The sequence below is a fragment of the Cannabis sativa genome, chromosome 8 (assembly GCF_029168945.1).
Source record: "Cannabis sativa cultivar Pink pepper isolate KNU-18-1 chromosome 8, ASM2916894v1, whole genome shotgun sequence".
In the NCBI taxonomy this organism is placed as follows: Eukaryota; Viridiplantae; Streptophyta; class Magnoliopsida; order Rosales; family Cannabaceae; genus Cannabis; species Cannabis sativa.
In genome coordinates, this window is record NC_083608.1 from 29,685,367 (window position 1) to 29,709,798 (window position 24,432).

At 33.3% G+C, this 24,432-nt stretch overlaps 4 protein-coding genes across 7 annotated transcripts; 3 read left to right on the top strand and 1 right to left on the bottom strand.

Annotated features, from left to right (window-relative positions):
• Positions 1-4,664: 4,664 nt before the first annotated feature.
• LOC115699165 (ureide permease 1) lies at positions 4,665-7,444 on the top strand. Of its 3 annotated transcripts, none has more exons than XM_061102732.1 (8): positions 4,665-4,789; positions 4,939-5,263; positions 5,346-5,484; positions 5,609-5,777; positions 6,064-6,095; positions 6,186-6,286; positions 6,389-6,763; positions 6,909-7,444. In XM_061102732.1, the coding sequence occupies exons 2-8, from the start codon at positions 5,027-5,029 to the stop codon at positions 7,059-7,061; spliced, it is 1,206 nt and encodes a 401-aa protein (XP_060958715.1). In that variant the 5' UTR covers positions 4,665-4,789; positions 4,939-5,026; the 3' UTR covers positions 7,062-7,444. The 3 variants fall into 3 exon arrangements, with proteins under 3 accessions (XP_060958715.1, XP_030482288.1, XP_060958714.1); XM_030626428.2 differs by having other exon boundaries at positions 4,677-4,875; positions 4,958-5,263; XM_061102731.1 differs by having other exon boundaries at positions 4,677-5,263.
• Positions 7,445-7,580: 136 nt separating this feature from the next.
• On the bottom strand, positions 7,581-12,989 carry LOC115699164 (protein root UVB sensitive 3). 2 transcript variants are annotated; one of them, XM_061102730.1, is made up of 16 exons: positions 12,837-12,989; positions 12,565-12,710; positions 12,420-12,477; positions 12,240-12,299; positions 12,116-12,154; positions 11,975-12,037; positions 11,804-11,860; positions 11,446-11,509; positions 10,623-10,706; positions 10,221-10,303; positions 9,998-10,127; positions 9,475-9,567; positions 8,945-9,083; positions 8,631-8,671; positions 8,359-8,546; positions 7,581-7,963 (listed from the first exon to the last, which is right to left on the bottom strand). In XM_061102730.1, exons 1-16 carry the CDS (start codon positions 12,987-12,989, stop codon positions 7,865-7,867), a joined length of 1,497 nt encoding a protein of 498 aa, XP_060958713.1. In that variant the 3' UTR covers positions 7,581-7,864. The 2 variants fall into 2 exon arrangements, with proteins under 2 accessions (XP_060958713.1, XP_030482286.2); XM_030626426.2 differs by having other exon boundaries at positions 12,565-12,736; positions 12,837-12,959.
• Positions 12,990-12,992: 3 nt separating this feature from the next.
• On the top strand, positions 12,993-15,576 carry LOC115699163 (pentatricopeptide repeat-containing protein At1g69290). The gene has a single exon (XM_030626425.2). The coding sequence runs from the start codon at positions 12,993-12,995 to the stop codon at positions 14,946-14,948; it is 1,956 nt and encodes a 651-aa protein (XP_030482285.2). The 3' UTR covers positions 14,949-15,576.
• Positions 15,577-22,796: 7,220 nt separating this feature from the next.
• LOC115700022 (heterogeneous nuclear ribonucleoprotein 1-like) lies at positions 22,797-23,586 on the top strand. Its single transcript, XM_030627571.2, has 2 exons — positions 22,797-22,946; positions 23,059-23,586. The coding sequence occupies exons 1-2, from the start codon at positions 22,797-22,799 to the stop codon at positions 23,584-23,586; spliced, it is 678 nt and encodes a 225-aa protein (XP_030483431.2).
• Positions 23,587-24,432: the final 846 nt, after the last annotated feature.

Sequence of the window (24,432 nt, forward strand, 5' to 3'; positions counted from 1 at the left end):
TCCAAGACAGCTTGATCCATATGTAACCTCTTAAATATTCTTTTACGAAAAATAACCTGCAAAATTCAATTTGATATTCATTTAGTTTGCTTACTTAGTTAATTAATTATCTAAACTCCTTGAGCTCCAAAAAACAACCCTGTAATTGACATTGTAGTGCAATATTGCATGTACTACAAAAATCACGATTGCTTAATAAAGAAAATACTCAACTCTACCGATTGGTTTTATTTTATTTTCTTATCTTTTTCGTCAGATTGTTCAGTTTTAAATTAATGCGAAACCGCATACTAAATCTAAATCATAATATAATGCAATCCCATACATTAATTATTTGGTCCTTTTCATACTTACTAGTTACTATAATGAAGAAAAATGGTTGATGTGAAAGTAGGAGGTGAATTAGTATGCGAAGTTGAAAAATGGTGCAGGAGAAATTAAATAATTTATAAAAGTAGACATAAAATAATAATAAAATTTCTATTAAGCCCCTTGTAAGTTGTAAGCACTTGACTTTCGTAGCTAACATTAAAATTAGTCTAAAGAAAAACGCATGCATGATATTTTCTCACCGTAAAAAATCATATGTCGTCTTCGAACAAGAATACGTCAAAAGGTTTTTTTTTCTTCTTATCATTTATGAAGCAATAGATTCAGTATGTTGAACTCAAAATTGTCAGCATCATGAGATATTGACTTCAGGCCGTCTCTAACCAATTGGGAGCCTTGGTTTAAACAAATATAACAGGCCTTTATTATTTTTATGACAAAGTTTAAGTATTCTTTTTAATTATATATCATAAGGGGGTGGTAAAATGAGGTTTGACACACACCAATACGAACAAAACATAATTTTTACGGGTTATAGTTAAGAAAATTAGATGTGAGTTGGAAACGAGTTGACACGATTTGATACAAAATAAAAACGAATCAAATACGACACAACTCGCTTAACGTAAATTTAACACGGTTTTTTAAAATAAAATAAAATAAAAAATTAGAGTAATTTGCGTCGTAAATATTTAAGGTTTATGTCGGATAGCAGATAAGTACCTAAATCGTATTTTTGGCAGTAAAATTACCCTCCGTCACTAGTGTGGAACTTCTGTAGGTACCTGGTTGTTAACTGTTAAGATTTTGAATATCTGATTATCATTGTACCATAACCCAATGGATCTCCAAATATGTATACATTAAATCAAAATAATCAAAATAATAAATTACTTAGAAAAAGAATATATAACTCTTGATGACTACTAGGGTATCCTCGAACTTCTCGTATGTTGTATCATTTTAGTTGATTAGAAACTCACACCGTAGTCTTCCAAACCGATCCACCACACACAAAGAATAATGTGGGCTATTAAGATTGTTGACATCACTTCTAGCCAGGGACAGTGAGTCAAGATAATAAAGCGATTAGATAAGAGAAATAATAGAAATAAAAAAATAATAAGTAAAGAGAACACCAGAATTTCTAGAGGTTCAGCCCGTGAGAATGGTAATAGCCTACTCTCTTTTTGTTTGTACTAACTTGAGAGACAAAAGAATGAAGTATTTGCTGGAACATATTTTACCATGATCTAGATTTACTAACAAGTATGTTGGATTATATTCTATAATCTAACACCCTAAACATGAATTCCTAAAATAATGAAATAAACACATATAAAGTTTAGAAAATCTTACATTGGTAGCTGCGGAATGTTATGACTCCTTCCGTCCAGATCTCTAACTCTTGTTCTTTTCTGTCGCAGAGTATAACAAAAGATCTGAACGTAGATCCTTCAGGTGTTGGAATTCTTCACAATCTTCAACACTATGATTGAGTACTTGCCTTGATATGAGTGGGCATGTACTCTATCACTAATGGCTCGAAATTCAATGAAGAAGAAGAGGGAGAAGTATTTCAAAATACAAAGAAGGAGGTCTCAATTTCTAGTTGTCTAACAAAGAAAGAAAATTAGGTTATTAGGTTTATGAGAATGAGAGTCATCTTATTCCTTTTATAATATTTCCTCTAGGGTTTAGGATTTAAGTTATATGGAATAAAAAAAGATAAAATAATAGCAAAACAATGCTTATGTAGCCGACCATAGTTAGTGGACCCCACTAGTTAAAATTTTGCTGTTTTATTTAACAATTTATCTTTTCTTTCACTAATGACATATATTCTAATTTCAATCCTATAAATGTTAAAACTATTTATTTAATAATTATAATTAATTATCAAATAAAATTACCATTTAACTTATTTATCAATTAGACCCTACAAAGTCTCTTAATTAATAAATAAACCCTAAAACTTCTTTTCTTCACAATTAAGCCCTTGCTTAGTGAAAATTCATAAATAAGACATAGTCTAATTTAAAATTCTAATTGATTAATTAAAGCCAATTAACTGAGTCTACAAGCCGGTATTATCTCAACTAGTGCGGGGACTATGGGGCTATATAATCAAGCTTCCAATAACTAGTTCTAGAATTTATTAAGAAAATTCTCTATCTTATTAATTCCTCCTGACTCCATTATAGATTGGGAATTGCACTCTTAATTATTATAGAACACTCTATATGTTCCAAGATATAGATACGCTATTAATTATCTATTATTTCAATCCAAATTGTCAATGATCCTCTATAGATGATCTACATCGAGTATGGACAAATTTACCATTCTACCTTTTAATGTATTTTATCTTTAAAACACTTAGCTACCTATAAATGATATTTCAGTAAACTAATATGATTACTAAAATGAGTACTCCACCATTTATCTCTATTAAGTCAAGTTGAAGGAAATCATCATTTCACTTCTATGCATGTATAGAAGCTATAGATTTTGTATCTATGATTAGCGCTCTCACTCAATTGAACTACCATGTTCTCAATATGTAAGTATCGAGAAAATCCAATTGGTCAACTTTAACGAACAAATCAAAGAACACAAATAATACAATTGAACTAGAACCTAACCATTTCAAGATTGAGATCATTAAACTAAGATCAACTGAGTGATATTGACTTAGATAGATATTACAGTAAGTTTATGATATCTTATCCAAGTTAAACATCGGTCCACTCCGATGTATAACAATACATCCAATCTAAGCTTACTTCGCCAATGCCCTGGAAATGAGATAACCCTTATCCAAGGTGTAAGTAAACTACATTGATGATTATCATATCAGTGGAAATCCACATTTATTATTATTCCACATGTGACAATCATAAGCAAAATCTAATCCTAGTTAGACTCTGTGTCGGTTGGCTAAATCCACAATCAATAGTACCCTTGTTTCATTCTTCTTAACACTTGGGAAAATTTTACTAAGTGTAGCTATGCTATTGTGGGAGGGCATGTTGAGTGTGCATGCTGAGTGACTCTCGAGCATGCTTGCTGAGTGTGCATGTTGGGTGGCTCTCGAGAATGCTAGCCAAGTGTCTCTCAAGCATGCAAGCCGAGTTACTCTCAAGCATGCTATTCGACTGCGCATGCCTGGTGTCTCTTGAGCATGCTAGTCAAGTGTGCATGCCGAGTGATTCTTGAGCATGCTAGCTGAGTGTGCATGTCGATTGTCTCTCGAGCATGCTAGCCGAGTGTGTATGTCGAGTGACTCTCGAGCATGCTAACTGATTGTGCATGCACGTGCATGGTCGAGTGACTTCATGATGTGCATGCCGAGTGACTTCGCTTTGTGCATGGCGAGTGACTTCACTTTGTGCATGCTAAGTGACTTTACTTTGTGCATGCCGAGTGACTCTCTCCAATGTGTGCATGCCGAGTGACTCTCTCCAATGTGTGCATGCCGAGTGAGTTTCCGTCATGTGCATGCTGGGTGAATTTCCACCATGAGCATGCCAAATTACTTCAGTGCATTCGGAGGAGCAAATACAACTAAGCCTTCGGAGCGACATTCTAGACATGTCCCTGTTGATCTCCCGACTAGCAGTTGGCTGATCTCGAGAGTTAACAATGCTAATGTTCGAAATTAACATTAATAGATGTCTAAATTACAAAATTAATTATCACCATAAATACTTGATTTTTTTTTTATATTGATTCAGTTTCTCATTTTTTTAGTCTTATTTTTGTATAAATAAAAATTCACCCTATTAGAATAAAAGAGTTAAAAAATTTTCATTTACGTTTTCACTCTTGATCTTTATCTTCTTCTTTTCTTATATATTTTATATTATTCATAATAATTTTATAACATTTTAAAAATTTATAAGGAAACCAAGAAATTTCATGAAAGGAAGCAACTTCTTTTTTGCTTCCGCTCCATACTGAGAATGGCTAATGGCTATCTATGAGAAACTAGAGAATATGATGTGACAGAGTTTGATAATACTTCTCGCGTTTCGGTTTGTTTCTTTTATCATGAGTAAATATATAAATGATATTAGTATTAAAAAAATTTGAGTTAAAAAAAAATTTAAGAACAAAAATTGAGTTTCACTTAAATATTTTATTTATATACATATTTTTTTATATATTGTAAAAAAAAAATATTTTAAAATTAAGTAATTAAATTAATTATAAAAATTTAAATGTCTCTTTTAATATTTGTTATTAGATTAAAATTTAATAGTTTAATATTTTAAAATTAATATTTATAGTTAAATTAATTTAGTAAGAAGAGTTGAAAATTCTAATTAAGAAATGTTCATGTATTTCATTTATAATCTTCCTTTCAAAGGATTCTGTCTACGAACTGTTTTTGTTTTTGACTTAACCTTTTCATGGGTGGTTGATAAAGGCTACTGACTACTGATATTCTAATTTGGTAAAAGATTTTTTTTCCCTCTTTCTATTAAGGCATGTTTGTCTTCTGATGATTCACCAGTTTTATGAACTTGGAGTTAGTCTCAGGTCTTATATACTGATCCCTCTCTTTTCATTTTTCCTTATCTTTCTTTTACTTTCAAAAATTAGTGGAGAGTCTTCTTTACAGGATCTTTCTGATATTGTTTTGTTGAGTACTACTTCACCAACTGGGAATTTTCACAAAGTGCACTAAAATATGTATGTGGTGGAGAGCAAAGGAGGTGCCATAGCTTGCATGCTTCTAGCTCTCCTCTTCTTAGGGACATGGCCTGCTATCTTGACCCTTCTAGAGAGAAGAGGCAAGTTGCCTCAACACACCTATCTTGATTATTCAATCACTAATCTCTTGGCTGCTGTAATTATAGCATTTACATTTGGTGAAATTGGAAACAGCACACCTGAGATGCCCAACTTTCTAATTCAGCTCTCTCAGGTGAGTTTCCCATGTACATATTTATGACATTTAGTTATGAATCATGTAACTGCTTCTGATTCATATACGCTTATTGATGTAGGAAAATTGGCCCTCTGTGTTATTTGCAATGTTAGGAGGAGTGGTCCTTAGCCTGGGAAATCTCTCAACTCAGTATGCTTGGGCTTTTGTTGGTTTGTCTGTTACAGAAGTGATCACTTCAAGCATAACAGTTGTTATAGGTTCCCTCACTCTTTTATCAGACAGCCTTGAAATAGTGACGTTTGTTTTTGTTGACACCTCTTTCACTTTATCAGCTATATACTGAAAAATGGTTTCTGCTTTTGATTTTGGTGGCAACAACAGGAACAACCATGAACTACTTTTTAGACGACCAAATTAACAGAGCTGAGATCCTTTTCCCCGGCGTTGGATGCTTCTTGATTGCAGTTTGTCTTGCATCTGCTGTTCACTCATCCAATGCAGCTGATAATGAAGCAAAGCTTGGAAGTTTGTCATCTGATCAGAAGGAAGGGTATGTTGCTCCAAGAACAGCATCAATATTATAGGGTGGCTGTGGTCCAATTTATATGTAAATATTTTTATGGTGAGCCTGAGAAACCAGAAAATATAGGTGACTCTACAAAAGATGGTGCTATGCAAATTAATAAATATTTGGAAAGCCAATAAAACTCACTGAAAAGAGAAATATTATACGTGTTGCAAAAACAATAACTGCGGAATAGTAGAATTGTGTATATTTTGTTTTTTCTATTATAGAGTATAGGCTGATGCTTTCCTAAATTTAATACTTTTGACAGAAATTTACAGATGTCAACATTGCAAGATAAGGGTAAGAATTACAGTGGAGCTCTAATGTGATTTATATTTATAAACTGGTAGTAGTTATTGACTTTTTTTTTTTGTCAACACTGGACATCAGTTGGGTCAGAAGATCTAGAAGATGGCAGTGTCTCTTCCGAGAAGGCTAAAGTTGGAACTGCAGAGTTTCTTATGCAGCTTGAGAGAAAAAGATCAATCAAAGTTGGTAGTTTCAGTTCTTTTGTTAGAAAATGCTTTCTTTTGAGATGTTAGATGTTCATTACATACAAATCCAAATGTTTGAGATTCTTAACGACAATGCAGGTGTTTGGGAGAAACACATCAATTGGACTGGCCATATGTTTCTTTGCTGGTGTTTGCTTTTCTCTCTTTTCACCAGCATTTAACCTGGCAACAAACGATCAATGGCATACATTGAAAGACAGGGTTCCTCACTTGGTTGTCTACACTGCCTTCTTTTACTTCTCGGTATCATGTTTTGTCATTGCAATCATCCTAAACATCACCTTCCTTTACTACCCTGTGCTGGACTTACCTAGATCATCTTTCAAGGCTTACGTGAATGATTGGAATGGCAGAGGCTGGGCCTTACTGGCCGGTCTTCTCTGCGGGTTTGGCAATGGTCTCCAATTCATGGGAGGGCAAGCTGCAGGGTATGCTGCAGCAGATGCCGTTCAGGTTGGTTCAAAATTCAAATACATCTTTTGTAACTTGATTCCAAACATATTTTCTTTGTGGGATAAACTTGTTTGTGCAAAATTTGAACAGAATTAGGATGCATCACATTACTAATATGGACTTTTTTTGGGGTGGTTATGGGCAGGCACTTCCACTAGTGAGCACTTTTTGGGGAATTCTTCTGTTTGGAGAGTACAGAAAATCATCAAGAAGAACGTATATACTGCTTCTCAGCATGTTGTTTATGTTTATTGCAGCTGTTGCTGTTCTTATGGCATCATCTGGGCATCGAAAATAAGATGCAATTACCTACATAGTTTTTTTTCTTTTAAATATTATTGTTTTTTGTGGGTTGGGGGTGTTAAAGCATTAATATATAAACATGTTTTCACTTTTTCATCAAGATGCCTGCAAAAGCTTTCCCTATTGGTCTTTGGTGAAAGATGTTTAATTACATGAGTAAACTGGCTGCAAATATGTATAATTTTGCCAGCATTAACATTAGCAAGCAAACAACTGTGTATACAAGAAGGAAGGTTTCTGCGAGCTTACTTTGTTTCTCTTATTGTTGAGTTCTGTTTTTGAAGCTCAATTTTAGAATCGTGTAATATGCTAAGTAAAAATAAGAAACGTAAGGTGTAATATCCACCCACAAGAAAATAAACTAAACTAGTTATAGTACATGGATTTGAAAATTTTATTTTAGTCTATACCTCTTTTTCTTCACTTGGACGTCGATGTAATAGCTTTTACATTAGTACAGATTTTCCTACATTAGGCAGCACATCAATCAACATATTAAAGACCTTTAAATCTAGTTGCTACTCAAAAGAGCCAAAATTTTGCCATTTCGATTAAAGCCCTTGTTCTAAAATAAGAAGGAACTCCTAGATAAGAAAACATCATGGTGTTAAACTGTCTAACAGTGTCGTTGTGAATGTGAGCAATAGTCTTATTCTGTTACAATATTATAAAATAAGTTCAAGGCAGCTTGAGCTATGTGTAACTTCATACATAATATATATATATATATATATATATGTATTTATATAATCAGTATAAAATGGTTCAGAGCTCAATTCAATGCACTAGATATGTTGGTTAATCCAGCTTCTCATCTAAAGACCCAGAGCTCCAATTTGCCCTCCAACTGATATAGGGAGACAGAAGGCGCTCTGTTTTCCAACCTGTTAACTTCAGCTGCAGCACAAAAAAGAAGAAATAATGAGAAAAATAAAAAAGAAGCTTTCTTTTGTGATAGAAAACTATATAATTTTTGTCACAGATGAAATTATATATATATATATATGTGTGTGTGTATAAAGTTTGTTTCTTCAAGTCCTCTTAGAAGAAAAAGTAGGAAACCCCAATCTGGTTTAAGATAAGGGATGATTGATGTTTTGTAGCAATGAGGACAACTGGTCTGCTGAAAGCAAGAGTGAAATGAGCTCTTCCAATGACTTGGTCAAAAACTTGAAGTTGATGAATAAGGGTGTGAAGTACTTAGTTGACTTTTTATGTTATGTTTGCTAATCATACAACTGTTCGATTGATAAATATGAAAATTCAGTGAAAAAGAAACAAGTTCAATATACCTTCTGAAGAAAGAGTATATACTCTGCATCAATCCATGATTGGCTTTCTGTATGAATGGAACTGGTTTTACCAATTAGAGTTGCCATCACATAAGCATGAACAAAAGACTGCAAGACATCTTCAGAAGTAGAATCCTTATGCAAAATAACACTGATAATTCCATTCCTTTCCACTAGTACGTACTTCGCTGAAAAGAGCAATAATGAGAGCTAAAATCAGCCAGAGATTAGAGGTTGAAATCCCTTTTGTTAAAAAAAAAAGTAGAACTAACCTTTTCTATAGTGTGAACCGGCATTACGCAACAGGTCAGTCCTAGTAAAAATATTAAATTGAATTTTCAGTCAGACTGACAGTGCTGTAGTTTCACATTATGAGGCTAGAATCAACTTATTAAGTTGCAGCACAAGGAAATTATATTTGTGTTTGTGCTGCAAATTAAGACAACATATTTCCTCTTATCTAGAATGTGAAATGCTCCAATAGTAGAGGGAACCACAGAGAAATTTTAAGATGCAGAGGACTTTCCTAATACCTTGAGGAATTAAAAATATTGGAGTAAAAAAAAAAAAAACTTTAAAAACTCACAGTTCTGGGTGACTCATTGCAGAGACCCTCACCCCTAAGCGTATTTGCATATGTAGTAGGTTTGAACATTTTGATCTCCATGAAGATGCCCAGATAGGTAGAATATGTTCCATCTTAGATACCTGTTCAGCAAAGAGAACTGGCAACAGAATCAGAACATTAAATTATGCAAAGGAGCTTCAAGATATTGAAACAAACTCAAAACTTCACAGAACAAGGTGATACATTTGCTGCCACATAACAAAAAGTATGAATACAGTTGCATTCTAAATAAATATTTTGTAAAATGAAAATAAATATGACAAGTTCATTTCTCCTACTTAAAATAGCATGCCCTCTTAAGGTCAGATCTCAGTCTAAAGAGTTTCACTAAAATCAGTGGGAAGATTGCACATTTTCAGAAGGCCAATATCTGTCTGAAATGCACCTTTTCCAGACAATTTATATTCTTAACCTTATGTTATGACAAGGTATGGTAGAACATAAAGTTTAGGCTTAAGGTATAAATTATGAAAGGTCTACTGCATCACCTTGGCCAGTATTCATGAAATGCTGCAAAAGAATTGAAATCCTTTGAGGGTTTATTGAAGACAGAGCAAGACACTGGACAGCCTTGTAGTTTGCTGTAGACAGAAAATGAAATATTACTTACCAGAACAAACATTTACAGTACAAGTACCAAAACTACGAAACCATTTTATTTACATTTGGATAAATATGATTCTTTTTATTGTCAGTTGAAACTTGAAAAGGATTTCTGATTTACTATTATTCTACTGTTTCCTGAAGTGGATGTCACCTCACCCCCACACTGAGATCAGAAAGAAAGAAGACCAAAATGATCTAACCCCTGTACCAGCTCACTGTTTTCTGCAACATAACCTAGTTCTTGCATGGAAAGGAAGTCATCTATTGAGTGGTACAGACGAGAGCTCCACAATAAGATTTAATATTTTAGCTCTTACAGAACATAGAATAGACACTTCTGTTTCAGTGCACTCGATAATGTGAAAGTAATAATGCAGTAACAGAAATCATACCACCAGAACTTACCATACATATGGAACACGGTAAGAGACAAAAATGAGAACCAGATAGCTAGTGGGTGTCCCATGGTAATGCGGGCCAGAAACATACCCAATGCCATACCTGACATTGTCGCTAGTGTTTCTTGACTTCCCTCCTTACAATATAGCAAAACAATCTAATGGTCAGCACAAACTACTAAACAATATTTCAGGGTCCTCATCAAGCAGCCAGAATATTTTGTTATTACCTTAGCTGAGATATCAGCAGCATTATTCTGAAGAGCAAAATGTTGTGTCAAAGCAGCTCTAGTTGCTCCACTTGCAACACCAGCTAAGTAAACAAAGGAAAGAACTAAGTTGCAACTCTGATCAAGGAGCATTATTTAAAAGTGCAATTATTATTACTGTTGAGGTTTAGCTACAAATTAAGAACAATTACTTTGAGTACAATGCCTTTGATGTCTTAATGTTTTGGCGTATGGTTAGAATGATGCCTCAACTCAACCAGCAACATCAAAAAGCATGACTTTTGCCAAAAAAGATATAAATATATAAATATATATATATATAATATATATTTATATGAAAGTCAACAAGAAACTAAGCAAGAGTGCCAGATTTCTTTCTTATTCTAGATCAAAGGAACTTACTGAATGATCTCGATAGGCTCCCTAAGCAAACTACAAAAACAAAAGCAGAAGGAAATAGTGGAGAAGTCAGGTCCATCAACATTCCTGCCACCAATAAAAAGCATTGCTCGTCAGTTCTTGCCATAACAGAAAAACCAGTACTAAAGCGAGATGGTAATTCGAACACCAAAGGCCGGTAGAATGGCCTAACAAACTTTAAGTCAGTGACAGTTAATATGAATCCTCTGACAGTTTTAAAAATTGTAACTTAGCTTCGTCATTTGGCTAAAAAGTTCCCATAATCTTAGATTCTCAGTCTCATCAAACAGCATATAATTATCAAATTAGTGAAACCAATGTCATTATTGTCTTTCACAATTGATATTACAAAAAAATAATGTCGATTCTCATTTCTCATGGACCAACAGTAACACCCAGATTTCTACACATAATTATTATTACATGACAGCCTCAATCATACAAAAGGAGGATAACTGATCAAGTTAAGCTAACATTGATTTTAAGAGAGATATAGACACTTGAGTTTTGCAGGTATACAAGACTCAGAAAAAGCATTTCATTCATTTCACCTATCAGCAGTTCTAAAAGATGTAAATGTACCATAATGATAGAAACTTCTTATCTCCCTGAAAGTTAAAAGTGTTGAGAAAATAAATTATAAGGAACCAACTGAAAAGATAAACATGATAATAACACCCATGCATGTTTACAGGAAGTCAACTATGTGATAGCATCTATAAAAACTGTCTAGGTATTGAAAAAAAGACTTTGAAATTTCATCTTTAGATTTGGATTTAAAAAGAGAAAATTGATGGCAACATACCCAGATCATTCATAAGATCCGCAACCAAACGCCACATTTTGGCATTGCTATCCAGATTTGAACCCTGATAATTAAAGAGTCATTAATCCAAGAGTTGGAGAGAGATGGGTACAGATTCCCTATGAAAGCCCAAAATTTTTAAGCTAAAGACAAGTAATAATATATATGAGATTAGATCATATAGAAAGAATTTTTTTTTTTTTTGAAAAACATATCGAAAGAAATTTGAAATAGCTTGAACACCCCAAAAAAGTAAAGTACACAAGAAGTAGCCAAGTGTTTCTAATTTGCATCCATTTGAGAAAACCACTGCAATAGTTCCAGCGTTAGAAAATCCCTTCAGAATGACAAAACGCACCTGATAAAATGTGAATAAAATACCTCCAACCATTCCAGTTAAGTCCCTCAAAAACCACTGCAATAGTTCCAGCGTTAGAAAATCCCTTCAGACCATTTATTGCAAAGCTCAATAACATGAAAATTGTTCAAGTCTTTATCAAAAAAAAAAAAAAATGTAGAGTTAATTTACCTGGAATGTAGCACCAATCACAGTAGCAGATTTTTCTCCAACACCAATAGCACTTAGCAGAGCCTTAAGGATTTTAAAAGAAAGTGATCAGTACCATAATACAACTTCAATTCAAACATTTGACAGAGGATATAAGCTTACTTGTGTAGAAAGCATGGTCCTAATGTATGTAGAAAGACCCTGAAAAATGAAAAGATAGAAAAAGAAAAATTATCTCCATTTTTGTTATCTCACAGCATTACAACATTTCCATTTGCATTATTACCTGCAAGGAGTCCCAGACTTGAAAAGGGACATAATCTGGGGTGACACTGTTTGGAAAACCCTGCACTTCCATTCCACAAGATTAAAATAACAATCAATAACATTCAAATCTTGAACATAATAAGAATAATTCTATACATAAGAGTTCAAATCATTGAAACAATAAATCCGCAAAGCTTGCCTCAGGTACAAACGCTTGGAGAATTCGCCCCCAAACATGGTGGAAATAGCTGGTCGATCTAATACATTCAAAACAAAACTAAACGAAATGGGAAATACACAGAAAGAAGAATCATGGCAAGGAAGATGAAAAATTGAAACAGTACCTTCGGATACAGAGTGAAGGAGAGGCAGTAATGGTGGCAGTTTTAGAGAGCTTGGTTGAAGAAGAACCATTCCACTCTTCCAATATAAAACTCGGTGGTGGTGGTGGTGATGATGATGACGACACTTCCATGGCAGATTCGCTACACTGAATGAAAGCAGAGTAGCCCAATTCTAGTTAAGAATAACCATAACAAGGTCAAAATGGTTATAAGCTTTATTTATTTAGAGAAGTAACATTAGAAGTAGGGCTACTTTGTAACCCAACACCCACCTCTCTCTCTCTCTCTCTCCCCAAAAGTTCCGAAGCCTTCACTATAATTCTTCCTAGACAATATAAGTTACAAGAAACCAAAAAATCGAATCTTGGAGAGAGTATTGTAGAAGACGATGTGAGTTGCCCGAAACTGTGCTTGTCGAGTATCATAGAATGTGGAGGAAAGTTTTTTCTCTGCTTCCAAACAGAGCCTTTTCCTCCAATCCTGAAATTCCAACCCTTTACTCCTTTCTCCAACCCTCCATTTTCGCCCTTAAGAGAGACCCACCTCTTCCCTCCACCAAGCTCCCTACTCAACCCCCTAAAACCCTAAACTCAGACACCGTAACCTCTCTAGAGACCACTCTCCACAAATCCCTCCTCACCGATGACACTGATGAAGCTTGGAAGTCCTTCAAGGCTCTCACGAGTGGCTCCGCCTTCCCAAGTAAGTCTCTCGCCAATTCACTAATTTCCCATTTGTCTTCGCTCAAAGACGTTCACAATCTCAAAAGGGCTTTTGCCTCTGCCGTTTATCTAGTTGAGAAAAACCCAGGACTGTTAGAGTTTGAAACAGTTGAATCTCTTTTAAACTCGTTCAAATGTGCCAAAACTTCTGCCCCTGCTTTTGCTTTGATCAGGTGCATGTTCAAGAATAGGTTTTTCGTTCCCTTTAGTGTTTGGGGAAATGTGCTCGTTGAAATTAGTAAAAAACATGAGAATTTCCCGGCCTTTTTGAGGGTTTTCGAAGAAACTTCTAGGATTGCTCTGGATGAGAAATTGAGGTTTATGAAACCCGACTTGTCAGCTTGCAATGCGGCGCTTGAGGGCTGTTGTCATCAGCTAAAGTCAGTGATTGAAGCTGAGAAAGTTGTCGAAACAATGTCGGTTTTGGGTGTTCGTCCTGATGAAAGCAGTTTTGGTTATCTTGCTTATCTGTATGCACTTAAGGGTCTTGAGCAGAAAATAGCTGAGTTAAAGTGTTTAATGGTTGGGTTTGGTATTTCCACTAAAGGGCTTTTTAGGAGTAATTTGATTAGTGGGTATGTGATGTCTGGTAATTTAGATTCTGTTTCAGCTACTATTTTGTGTGGTCTGGGAGAAGGTGGAGAAAGCTTGAATCTAGGTGAAGAAACCTATTGTGAAATTGTGAAAGGATTTCTTCAAAATGGTGAAGTCAAAGCTTTAGCTACTTTGATTATTGAAGCTCAGAAGCTAGAGACTTTTACTGTTATAGTTGATAAATCTGTTGGGTATGGTGTCATTAGCGCCTGTGTTAATATTGGATTATCAGACAAAGCACACAGCATTCTGGATGAAATGAATGTTCAAGAAAGCTTCTTGGGGCTTGGTGTTTATTTGCCAATTTTGAAGGCTTACTGCAAAGAACATCGAACTGCTGAAGCCACTCAGTTGGTCATGGATATTCGGAACTCGGGGCTTGAGTTGGATGCGGGAACATATGATGCTCTTATAGAAGCATCCATGTCTAGTCATGATTTTCAGTCTGCTCTTACTTTGTTCAGGGACATGAGAGAAGCAAGAGTATCTGATTTGAAGGGCAGTTACCTTACCGTAATGACAGGATTGATGGAGAATCATCGGCCAGAGTTAATGGCAGCTTTCCTAGATGAGGTCGTTGAGGACCCTCGAGTTGAAGTTAGTACCCATGATTGGAATTCAATAATTCATGCCTTTTGTAAGGCTGGGAGACTAGAAGATGCAAGGAGGACTTTTAGAAGGATGATATTCCTGCAGTTCAAACCAAATGAACAGACATATTTATCTTTGATTAGTGGTTATGTGTCTGCTGAGAAATATTTCAATGTTTTGATGCTTTGGAATGAAGTAAAGCGAAATGTTTCAATTGATGGCGAGAAGGGGATTAAATTTGATCAGACCTTGGTTGATGCCTTCCTCTATGCTCTTGTCAAGGGAGGTTTTTTTGATGCAGTTATGCAAGTTGTTGAGAAATCTAAGGAGATGAAGATTTTTGTGGATAAGTGGAGGTACAAGCACGCATTTATGGAAACCCACAAGAAGCTTAAAGTGTCAAAGTTGAGGAGGAGGAACTTTAGGAAAATGGAAGCACTTGTTGCTTTCAAGAATTGGGCTGGCTTAAGTGCATAAAGAGCAACAAGCCTAGAGCTATCCATTAGCTAGCTCCTACCTATGGTTCAGGCTCTCTAACAACAAACCAAAAGGGAAGTTATGAGACTAGAACTTGAAAAATCACACCCTTTAGATTTGTTTCACATGGCTGAATAAGCTCACAAGCTATTCATTTCTTGATCCATTTGTCTCAATTTTCAGGTGCTGAGAGACCTTACATGTCTGTTGAGGAGGATTTTTAAAGTTAAGTTGGCTTGGTTTCCATACCAAAAACTGAAAGATTTCATTACATATGAATGAAGAGGCCATGTAGTTTTCTAATTTGAAACATTAGAAAATATTTTCAGACGATGACTCGTGTGTGTCTATGATGAAATAATTGGTGGTCTTCTCGGTTCAATCTGAAGGAATGTTAACCAGGTCCAAATTTGGTACCCGGAATTAGTATTGCTTGGAAATTTTCTTCAATTGTTGAAACACTTAAAAGCAGAGACAAATCTCTTCCATTTTCGCTGTTAGCTTCTCATACTCAGAAAAAAAGAACTGCCTTGTTCAAAATACACACATGTTTTGCGTTTTATTTTTTCCCCTTGTATCAATATTTACATAAGCTATAATAGAAAATATTGAAAATTTTGTAATTTCATTGGAGTCTTGGCTTAGTGACAAACAATGGTAAAGTTTATATGTGATTGTGAACACAAAAAAGTTAGCCTCCATACAAAAACTATGCTAGAAATGAAACAGTATATATTGTATTAGGCCATACTTCATTGAGAAAACTAGTGTGTATATAAACAGGATCTCACCATCCATACAAAAAGTATGCTAGAAATGAAACAATACATATTGTATTAGGCCATAGTTCATTGAGAAAACTAGTGTGTATAAAAACAAGATCTCATCATCTCACCATCCGACTGCTCTGGCTAGCGCAGCCTTGTTCAAACACCGAATAACAAGAAGTATTTTCATAATATATATCGTTTTGTATTTATGTAAGAGATCTTAACTACATCAAGAACAGACACCTGAATATGAATGCAAAGTCTTCTTGCTTATTTGAATTTCCTATAAGAAAAATGAAAGTACTCAATGTTTGTCCCAGTAGTATTCATTTATCAAACTTTGTTCTCATGAGTCATGTAAAAACAACTCATGTTATCATGGTCAGAATTTAATGCCTTAGCAACAACCCCATTTAACAAATGGTTCAGCTTCATTAATCCAGTATCTACTGTTACATGTATCAGTCATATAACCAAGTAAAAAATAAATTTGGAAATCCTAATTTACTTTTCCTCCCATCCAATAAATTTTCTTATATCTAGACAGCCAAAGCCAACATATATAATTCACAAGGCAATACATATTCTTGAAAACGTCACTATAAGAAAAAAAAAACTCTTGTTGGTCAAAAGACTTAGAGGCTATTTGGTTGTGTTTTCAATTTTTAGCTCTCAAAAAATAGTTTTTTCCACCACACTACTTTTACTTTTTGGTGAAAATGAAAGTATTCATTTGTTTAACTAAAGATTGAACATAATACTTGTTATACGTGTTTTCTGATAAGGGATACGTGGACTCTCACAGAGGCCCACCAAGAAAATTGGGCCCATTATCTGGCCCAAAGTGGATAAACCAATCAACTCATTCACTAAGAACGAGTAAAACCGGAAGGTTAGTCCAAATCTCATACCATTCTCCATTGATATATCTGGATAGCTAGTCAAAGATTAAAACTTCATACTAAACAGACAAACAACACCTAAATCTAAGGAGGAGGCCCTTAGGGGTCATTTGGGAAACAGAATACAAAAGTACGTACGGGATAGGTCATTATCTCGGAGGTCGCTTGCGTGGTATACCTCTGACACGATCTTTAGAAATTTGGCGACCTGTCCCCTCTGTTAAAACTTGGAAAGGCACACAACAAAAAAAGAAATCACTTTTTTGGGCACACATCCACTACTCTGACATTTCTCTCTCCCAACGGTCTTCGCCTCACCTGTCACTGTCAACAGAACTATCACATATGGCAGGCAACTCACTAGAATTGGGCCTTACCTACCCTGACCGCAGTACAATATATCGCAGAACATACTTCACCACAAATGAAAACTCTTCTAAGCATTCATAATTAATTAATAACAGAAGTTAGTGAATGTATACCTTTAGCTAGCTAGAACCCAATCACTTCTAATAAGTAGGATCCTTGCCAATCGACCTCACAACCTACAACATAAAGAAATATTACAAAATTAAAAATTTAATTATTTAACTACTTAGTGGTTATATAATTTATGAGTACCTAGTTACTGACTAGTTAAGTTAGTAACTTATTAATAACTACTTAGTAAAATTAGTAATTATTTAGTAATAAAAATAACAAACTATTTACTAGTAAAAAAATAAAAATGCATAAATAGTAATGAAAATAGAAAAAAGAAATAAAATTAAATTAAATTTAATATGAACATTAAAAAATAGATAAAAGTTAATTTTTTTTTCTCATTTTATATTTACATCTATTTTGAAAAAAAAAAAATTATCTATACATTTATAATAAATTATATCTCACTAACATATTTTTTAGAATCTAATTTCTAAAATTTGTTTTAATACTCTCCTATATCGTTCTCTATTTTACTTTTCATCTTCCAATTACAATATTTAACATATTAATATTAAAGAAAAATAATAAATTTGTAGAAAAACTATTAGTATAAAAAACACAACCACTAATAAAAAAATCATTCCAATCCAAAAAAAATTATAATAAAACTATTAAAGATTAGATTTTTACCTTATTACCGAAATCCGCCACCAATACCGACAATTAATCCGGCAACCACTGCAACCCCAAAGGACTCACAATCTTAACAAGAAAAACCATAATAAAATTTACAAAATAAAAAATAATGCATTGCACCTTAATAAAATTATTAAAGATCAAATTTTTACCTTAATAAACGTTGAGATTCAACGTTTTTATGTCTAAAATCCTGTTGCCGGAGCTACAACCAACACAACCGCACCAACACACTCACTTTGCGCTTACAAGACTAAATATTATTATTCTAATACTAGTAATATCATTTTGGCTGTTGAAAATGATAAATTTTGCAACAAAAAAAAAAAATGGTGGAGAAATGGGAATTTGGGGCTAATTTGGCGGTGGTTGGTGAGGGTTTCAATTGGGTATTTTGGGAGGAGATGAATGTTGGAGGAGATGAAGTGATTCATTAGGGTTTGTTGAAGGATTTTAATGCCCTATGGAGTCGGTTATTATGTAATAATCGATTCTATAGGAGCACACATACACGTGTCCCCTATGGAGCCAGTTATTACATAATAACTGACTCCGTAGGCCCTTCAAAAATACACGTGTTCTCAATGGAGTCTGTTATTTTATAATAATCGACATGAAATAACTTACTCCATAGGCTTTTTCATGAGACCAAAAGACTTTGGCTACCCTTTTTATATTACTCAACTAAAATAACCGCCTCTAAAGGCTAATTTTATAGTATTGCATTGAGCACACTATCGACTACCTATGGAGCTTCATTGAACAATTTTTTTTTATGAAAATCTTGATTTTTAAGGCCCCGTCGAGTTGTGCATCGAGTTTCCTTCAAATTCTATCCAATTTCTAAAAAAATTTGCATTTCAGATCTGAAAAAATCGCAAAAAAAATCAGAAAATCTTATGCAGAATATTTTGAAATGCATATATTAGTGTTTTAATTGATATTTAAGATGAGTTAATAAAGTTTTAAATTATCAAAATCTTTTGTGTAACTTCCATGGAGATGTTAAGAAAATATAGAGAAGAAAAAAATGGAGGTTGAGAAAAAAAAAAAAAAAACATGAAAAACTACGTAAAACAGTGAGAACATGGTGAATAGTAAAGGTAGATCTTTGATAAATTTTGTGATGATCATTTATAGAGATGGTAGATAAGGCAGAGAAGCGAGAAAGAGATAAAAGAAAGAGAAAGGAATTGAGTAATTTTAGAAAAGATTGTAGCATATTTTTAGAATAGTGATAAAATATAAAATGTTTTTGATATAAGATGTTACTTGAAGTATAATTAAGCACTCAAATTTCACTTCGTAAATACTCTGAGTTTATCCGTAACTCAATAAATTGTAATGAGCATGAGGGTGAGGATGAGGAGGGTCAAAATTATATATCATCATTCCATTATATTATGATTACAAATTGTAATGACCATGTAATTTACGCTACTGCATATTTTGTAACTGTTAAGTTTTTTCAAAACTGAGAAAGAAAAAAATCTTAGAATTGGACGAGATGCAATGGGTACAAAAAAAATTTACAAGACCCCATAGATTCTTTCTCGGGTAAAGAAAAATGTATTATTATCTTTTATCTTAATCTCAATACATGGTTTTTTTTTTTTTTGCCATTAATAGATGTGGATATAATTATGTGTATTTTATTAGCGAGGCAGGAGGTAGAAAATGGTTAGTGCTGACACTATGATCGAGACAGGGTTTATAATGTTAAGAGTGGCTACTCGTTGGCGTGGTCGCTCCAAGTTGAGAAGGGAGTCGCAGATTCATCCAGGCTAACTCGTTGGTGGAATGGAGTATGTAATCTTACTATACCACTAAAGGTGAAAGTTTTTGTTTGGCATATGTTCCATTTGGCTTTACCAGTAGCAACACAAATTATCTCCCGAAAAGTTCAGGTACCTCGTTGTTGTTCACGATGCGGAGAAGAATATGAAACTCCTGAGCATGCTCTATTTTCTTGCTCTGATTTGATTCCAGTATGGCATCGGTTGGGGGTGTGATCGGTGCTACGCCGATGTGTATATGAACCAATACAGGAAATTCTCTTATTTCTCTTTGACAAGCTATCCTGTGAGGCTTTAAATTGATGATGACAACCCTTTCGTAACTATGGTATGATCGAAACTCAATATTATTTGGCAACAAGCAAACCAAGATTAGATATTATTCTAGATTTAGCTCATAACCATCTGTCGGAGTTTAAGAAGTATGGTCGGCGAGACATTCATTTGGGATTGGGCCTTGTAAACCCAATTGCAAGCCGACCTACTCGATGGATGCCACCTCCTCCTGATTCCTTTGCTCTAGCGACTGATGCTTCAGTAGTTTTGGGGAGGGGCTTTGTCGGATTAGGGGGAGTGATACGGGATGCAGCGGGTGGTGTGGTTGGCGTGGTCATCAAGTGTGGTAGGGGATTTTTCTGCTAATGTGGCGAAGCTGCTTGCCATTTGTCTGGGGTTGACGTTTGCGCATCAATTTAGTTTTAGTATCTTCATTATTGATAATGATTCTACTGTAGCAATTGGTTGGATTAATAAGTTTCACATAAATTTTATTTTTCACTCTATTTTATTAGATATCCATTCTTTATTAGCTGTTGGTGGTTGTGGTTCTTGCAGCGCCATTCCAATGGTGTTGCCCACACATTGACAATCTCTGTTACTAGTTTAGGGTAGGACTGAATATTTCGAGCGGGTGCGACCCGAACCCGAGCAACCCGCCCGAACCTGAACCGGTGAACCCGCAATTTTTTTTTAAAAAAAAATATTCAGCAAGTCAGGTTCAACCCGGTACCCTTCGGGCGGGTTCGCGGGTTGATTTTTTAGGAGTACCGGGTTTCGGGTTGAACCCAAACCCACCCGTCAACCCACATATTTAATATATTATATATATGTTTTTTATTTTTTATTACATTTTATATATATATATATATTAATTAAAAAATAATTTTGTATCTGAATCCTAAGCATAGCCTCATAGTTCATACATAGGGAAATAATTTGCAGATAATTTTTCCTTACAATTTGTATTTGAATCCTAAACTAGTTGTCAAGCAGTATCAATTCTGGCGCCTCATCATGAATTTCTTGTACTTTCACAAAATGGGTATTTGTTTATTCTTTAACATTTTACTATGGAAAAGGTTTATTGTCAATTCTCTTGTACAAACTCCTTGCTGTTAGATATTTTTCCACCCAAGCAAAATGGAAATTTATGTAACTCTAGTGAAAGTTAGTGGATTGTGTTTCGTGAAAAAACAGTTTGTGTTGATCAATGTTATTTTTAACATAGTTATATTGTGGCATTGCAAGACTTGAATTTTATGTTCCACGTGTTCTTTCTTGCTCGATACTGCAAGCTTCTTGAAGAGTACTCCTTCAAGGGAAGAGCTGTTGATTTATATATCTTTATATATTAAAAGTGCCTATCTAACGGCATTTCTTGGTTTAACATTCTTGGTTTAACAGAATATACTTAAAAATAAAAGAATATTCTGTTAAATTTAACGATTAGGTTTGATCTTCCGTTAAAAAATAAACCCAATAATTAAACCCAAAAAATTAAATAATTTTTTAAATAAACAATCTTTTAAATATTAATAATCTCTTTTTAAATTAAAAAAAATCATCTTAGCCACATATCTCTCTAACAAACCTATCTTGGGAGAATATTAATAATTTTTTTATTTATTTTTTAAAAAAGAAAAATATAGATAAAATATCTAGAAAAGATAATATAAAAGAAGATTGATTGTGTTGGCTTAGAGATTTTTGGGCTTGAGCTTAAAAAAATAATAATTTGAAAAATAATAATGGACTGTAATTAGTATTTACCTTATATGTTTGTGCTTATTTTTAGTTTTATTTTTAATTTTACCACCAAGAGGAGAAGGTTGAAAAATATTAGAATATGAAAATATTATTGGTGCTTATTAATAATTTGCAAAGAATGTGAAACTCTATAAATATATAGTTGTGTAGCTATTATTAAATATGAAATGAGATAATAGAACTTTTTTCAATTAGAAGATTAATGTACATTTTACTATTAATAACATACATTATTATAACACAACTATGTTTTACTTATTAAATATACTGACACATATTTTATTTTTATAAAACAAATCGTTCAAATAATTATACTATTTTAATGATTAATTAAAATAAAAAACTAAAATATTAAATAAAACTAACACTACGTGGCTTGGCACGTAACAATCACCTAGTATATATATATATATAACAATGTTACTTTTATTTTATTTTTATTTTATTGTTATATTATATATGTTTAATTTAATAAATAAAAAAAATAAAAGAAATAATTATTTGAATAAAAAATTAATTTTTTAAAGAGTTGATCGAGTTGACCGGGTCAACCCGCCAACCCGGCGAACCGAAACCCGCCAACCCGTGCCCTATCTGGGTCCAGGTTCGGTTTCATTTTTTTGGATCCGAAACCCGTGAACCCAAAATTCGCGAACTCAAAACCCAGAAAATCGGCCAATGTTCAACCCTAATTTAGGGAGATTGTGTTTGGACATGTGCTTGTCCACGATTTTTGAGTTCTTATGTAACAATTTATTTTAATAAATTATGCCTTTCTCTAAAAAAAAAAATACATAAAATCGTCATAAAATAATAATAATAATAAAAAAAATTAAAAAAATATCTCAACTTAAAATTTGATTTTTTTTTTCAAAAAAAAAATAATTATTAAAAAAATACACAATTTTGAGAGAGAAAACCGTTTATACAAATTAGAAATTTATAAATCCTAAAAATAAATTGAGATATTCTATTCTATTCCTAATAGGATTTATTTATTTATTTAATTATTTTTTAGAAATGAAATTCCTAATAGGATTATAGTGTAATAGGGTACGTACTACCAGTAAATTATAAATACACAGAGAATGCCAGCTTCCTATCTCCAAAAAAAATTAATTCGTAAGCTTCTAATTAAATCGATTTACTTTTTTTTTCTTTCTAATTATTTTTACGTGTTGAAAGTTTCAATTGATTTGGGAAAGAGCCAAGATGTCATCTAATACTGAACAACCTATTGCTCCTCAATCTGATCAACAACTAATTTCTAACAATGATCCACAAATTAGTAATCACAATGGTCCTGAGGTTACTACCATTGGTTCTGATGATCCAGTACAGGTCACTTCTTCTATTCCACAGGTTTGTAATAAAGATGTCCCTACTATATATTATAAGAGTTATAATTATTATTCTTCTTTCTCATTTTGTATTTGTGTGTTGATATATTGATTATTATTATTATTATATATAGAATGGTGTAGTAGGGGAAGAAACAAATGCCAACAATTCTATTTTCTACAAGAATAAGATCTTTATTGGAGGATTGCCTCACGTGATTGATGAAACTGAAGTAAAAGCGTATTTCACCACATTTGGTGAGGTACTAAAAACCCAAATTCTGCGTGATGTGGCAACTGGTAGAGGCAGGGGTTTCGGATTCATCACTTTCAGTACGGAAGAAGCTGTGGAACAAGTCTTGAAAAATAATTTTCACAACCTCAAGAACAAGCTTGTAGAGGTTAAGAGGGCCAAAAGAAGGGAGACCAATCGTGTTGGTGGTGTACTTGCACAATCTAACATCAACAACAACAATAACAACATGTACTGCTACTACAATAGTAATAGTATCAACAACAACTATTATAATTACTACTATTACCACAACAATTATATTAATGAGCTTTCCATATATAATCCACGTCAAATAATTATGCCTGTAAACCCTCCTGTCTACCCGAATTACCCATTCTCACATCCTCACGGACCTCACCCTTCTTGAATTATTTATCATATCCATACCGTTGTAAGTAGATTAAGTATTTTTATTTTTTTTTTGGACTAAGAAATATTAAGTTACTTTTAATTAATTATGATTGTAATATTGGTAAAGATTTTTATTTTTCTTTGTTTAGAAAGTACTTGATTTGTTTCTTTTCTTTTATCGATTTTTTATTTATACATATGCAAACTTTTTTCTTAATGTTAAAATGTGGATACTTATGGTGTCGTTTGGTAACACTTTTGTTCTTTAATTTTTTAATCACAAAATGAAAGTAAAATTTTTGTTTTTAAAAAATTTATTTTTTAAAAATAAAAATGCGTTCTATAATCACTTTTATTTTTCAATTTTAAAAACAGAAAACAAAAGTGTGTTCTGTAAAGTTCATTTTTATTTTTATTTTTTGATTTTATTTAAGTCAGGTCCAGGTTCGGGGTCAAATTCAGGTTCAAGTCAAAAGCCGGGTTTAGCGCCAGGGTCGTAGGGAGGGGATTTGGGTCCGGGTCTGGTCGTAATCTAAAAGATTGATTAAGAAAAAAAACTGTTTAAAAAAATATTGAAAGTGATTTTTTTTGTTTTTAAAATTTTGATTTCTAATTATAAAATTGAAAAGTAAAAACAGTTTTATAGAACATGTTTTTGAAAAATATTTTCACTTTTCTACTTTTAAAAATAAAAAACTGATTAAAAAAGTGTTACCAAACGCCACCTATATTTAGAGAAATTCTATGACAAAGATACGATTCTTTTGTGGTTTTGACATTTGAATAATTTAATATTTTTTATGGCGGTAACAGTTATTTAAAATATTTTGTAAATTTTTGAAAAATTCAAATAAAAAATTTA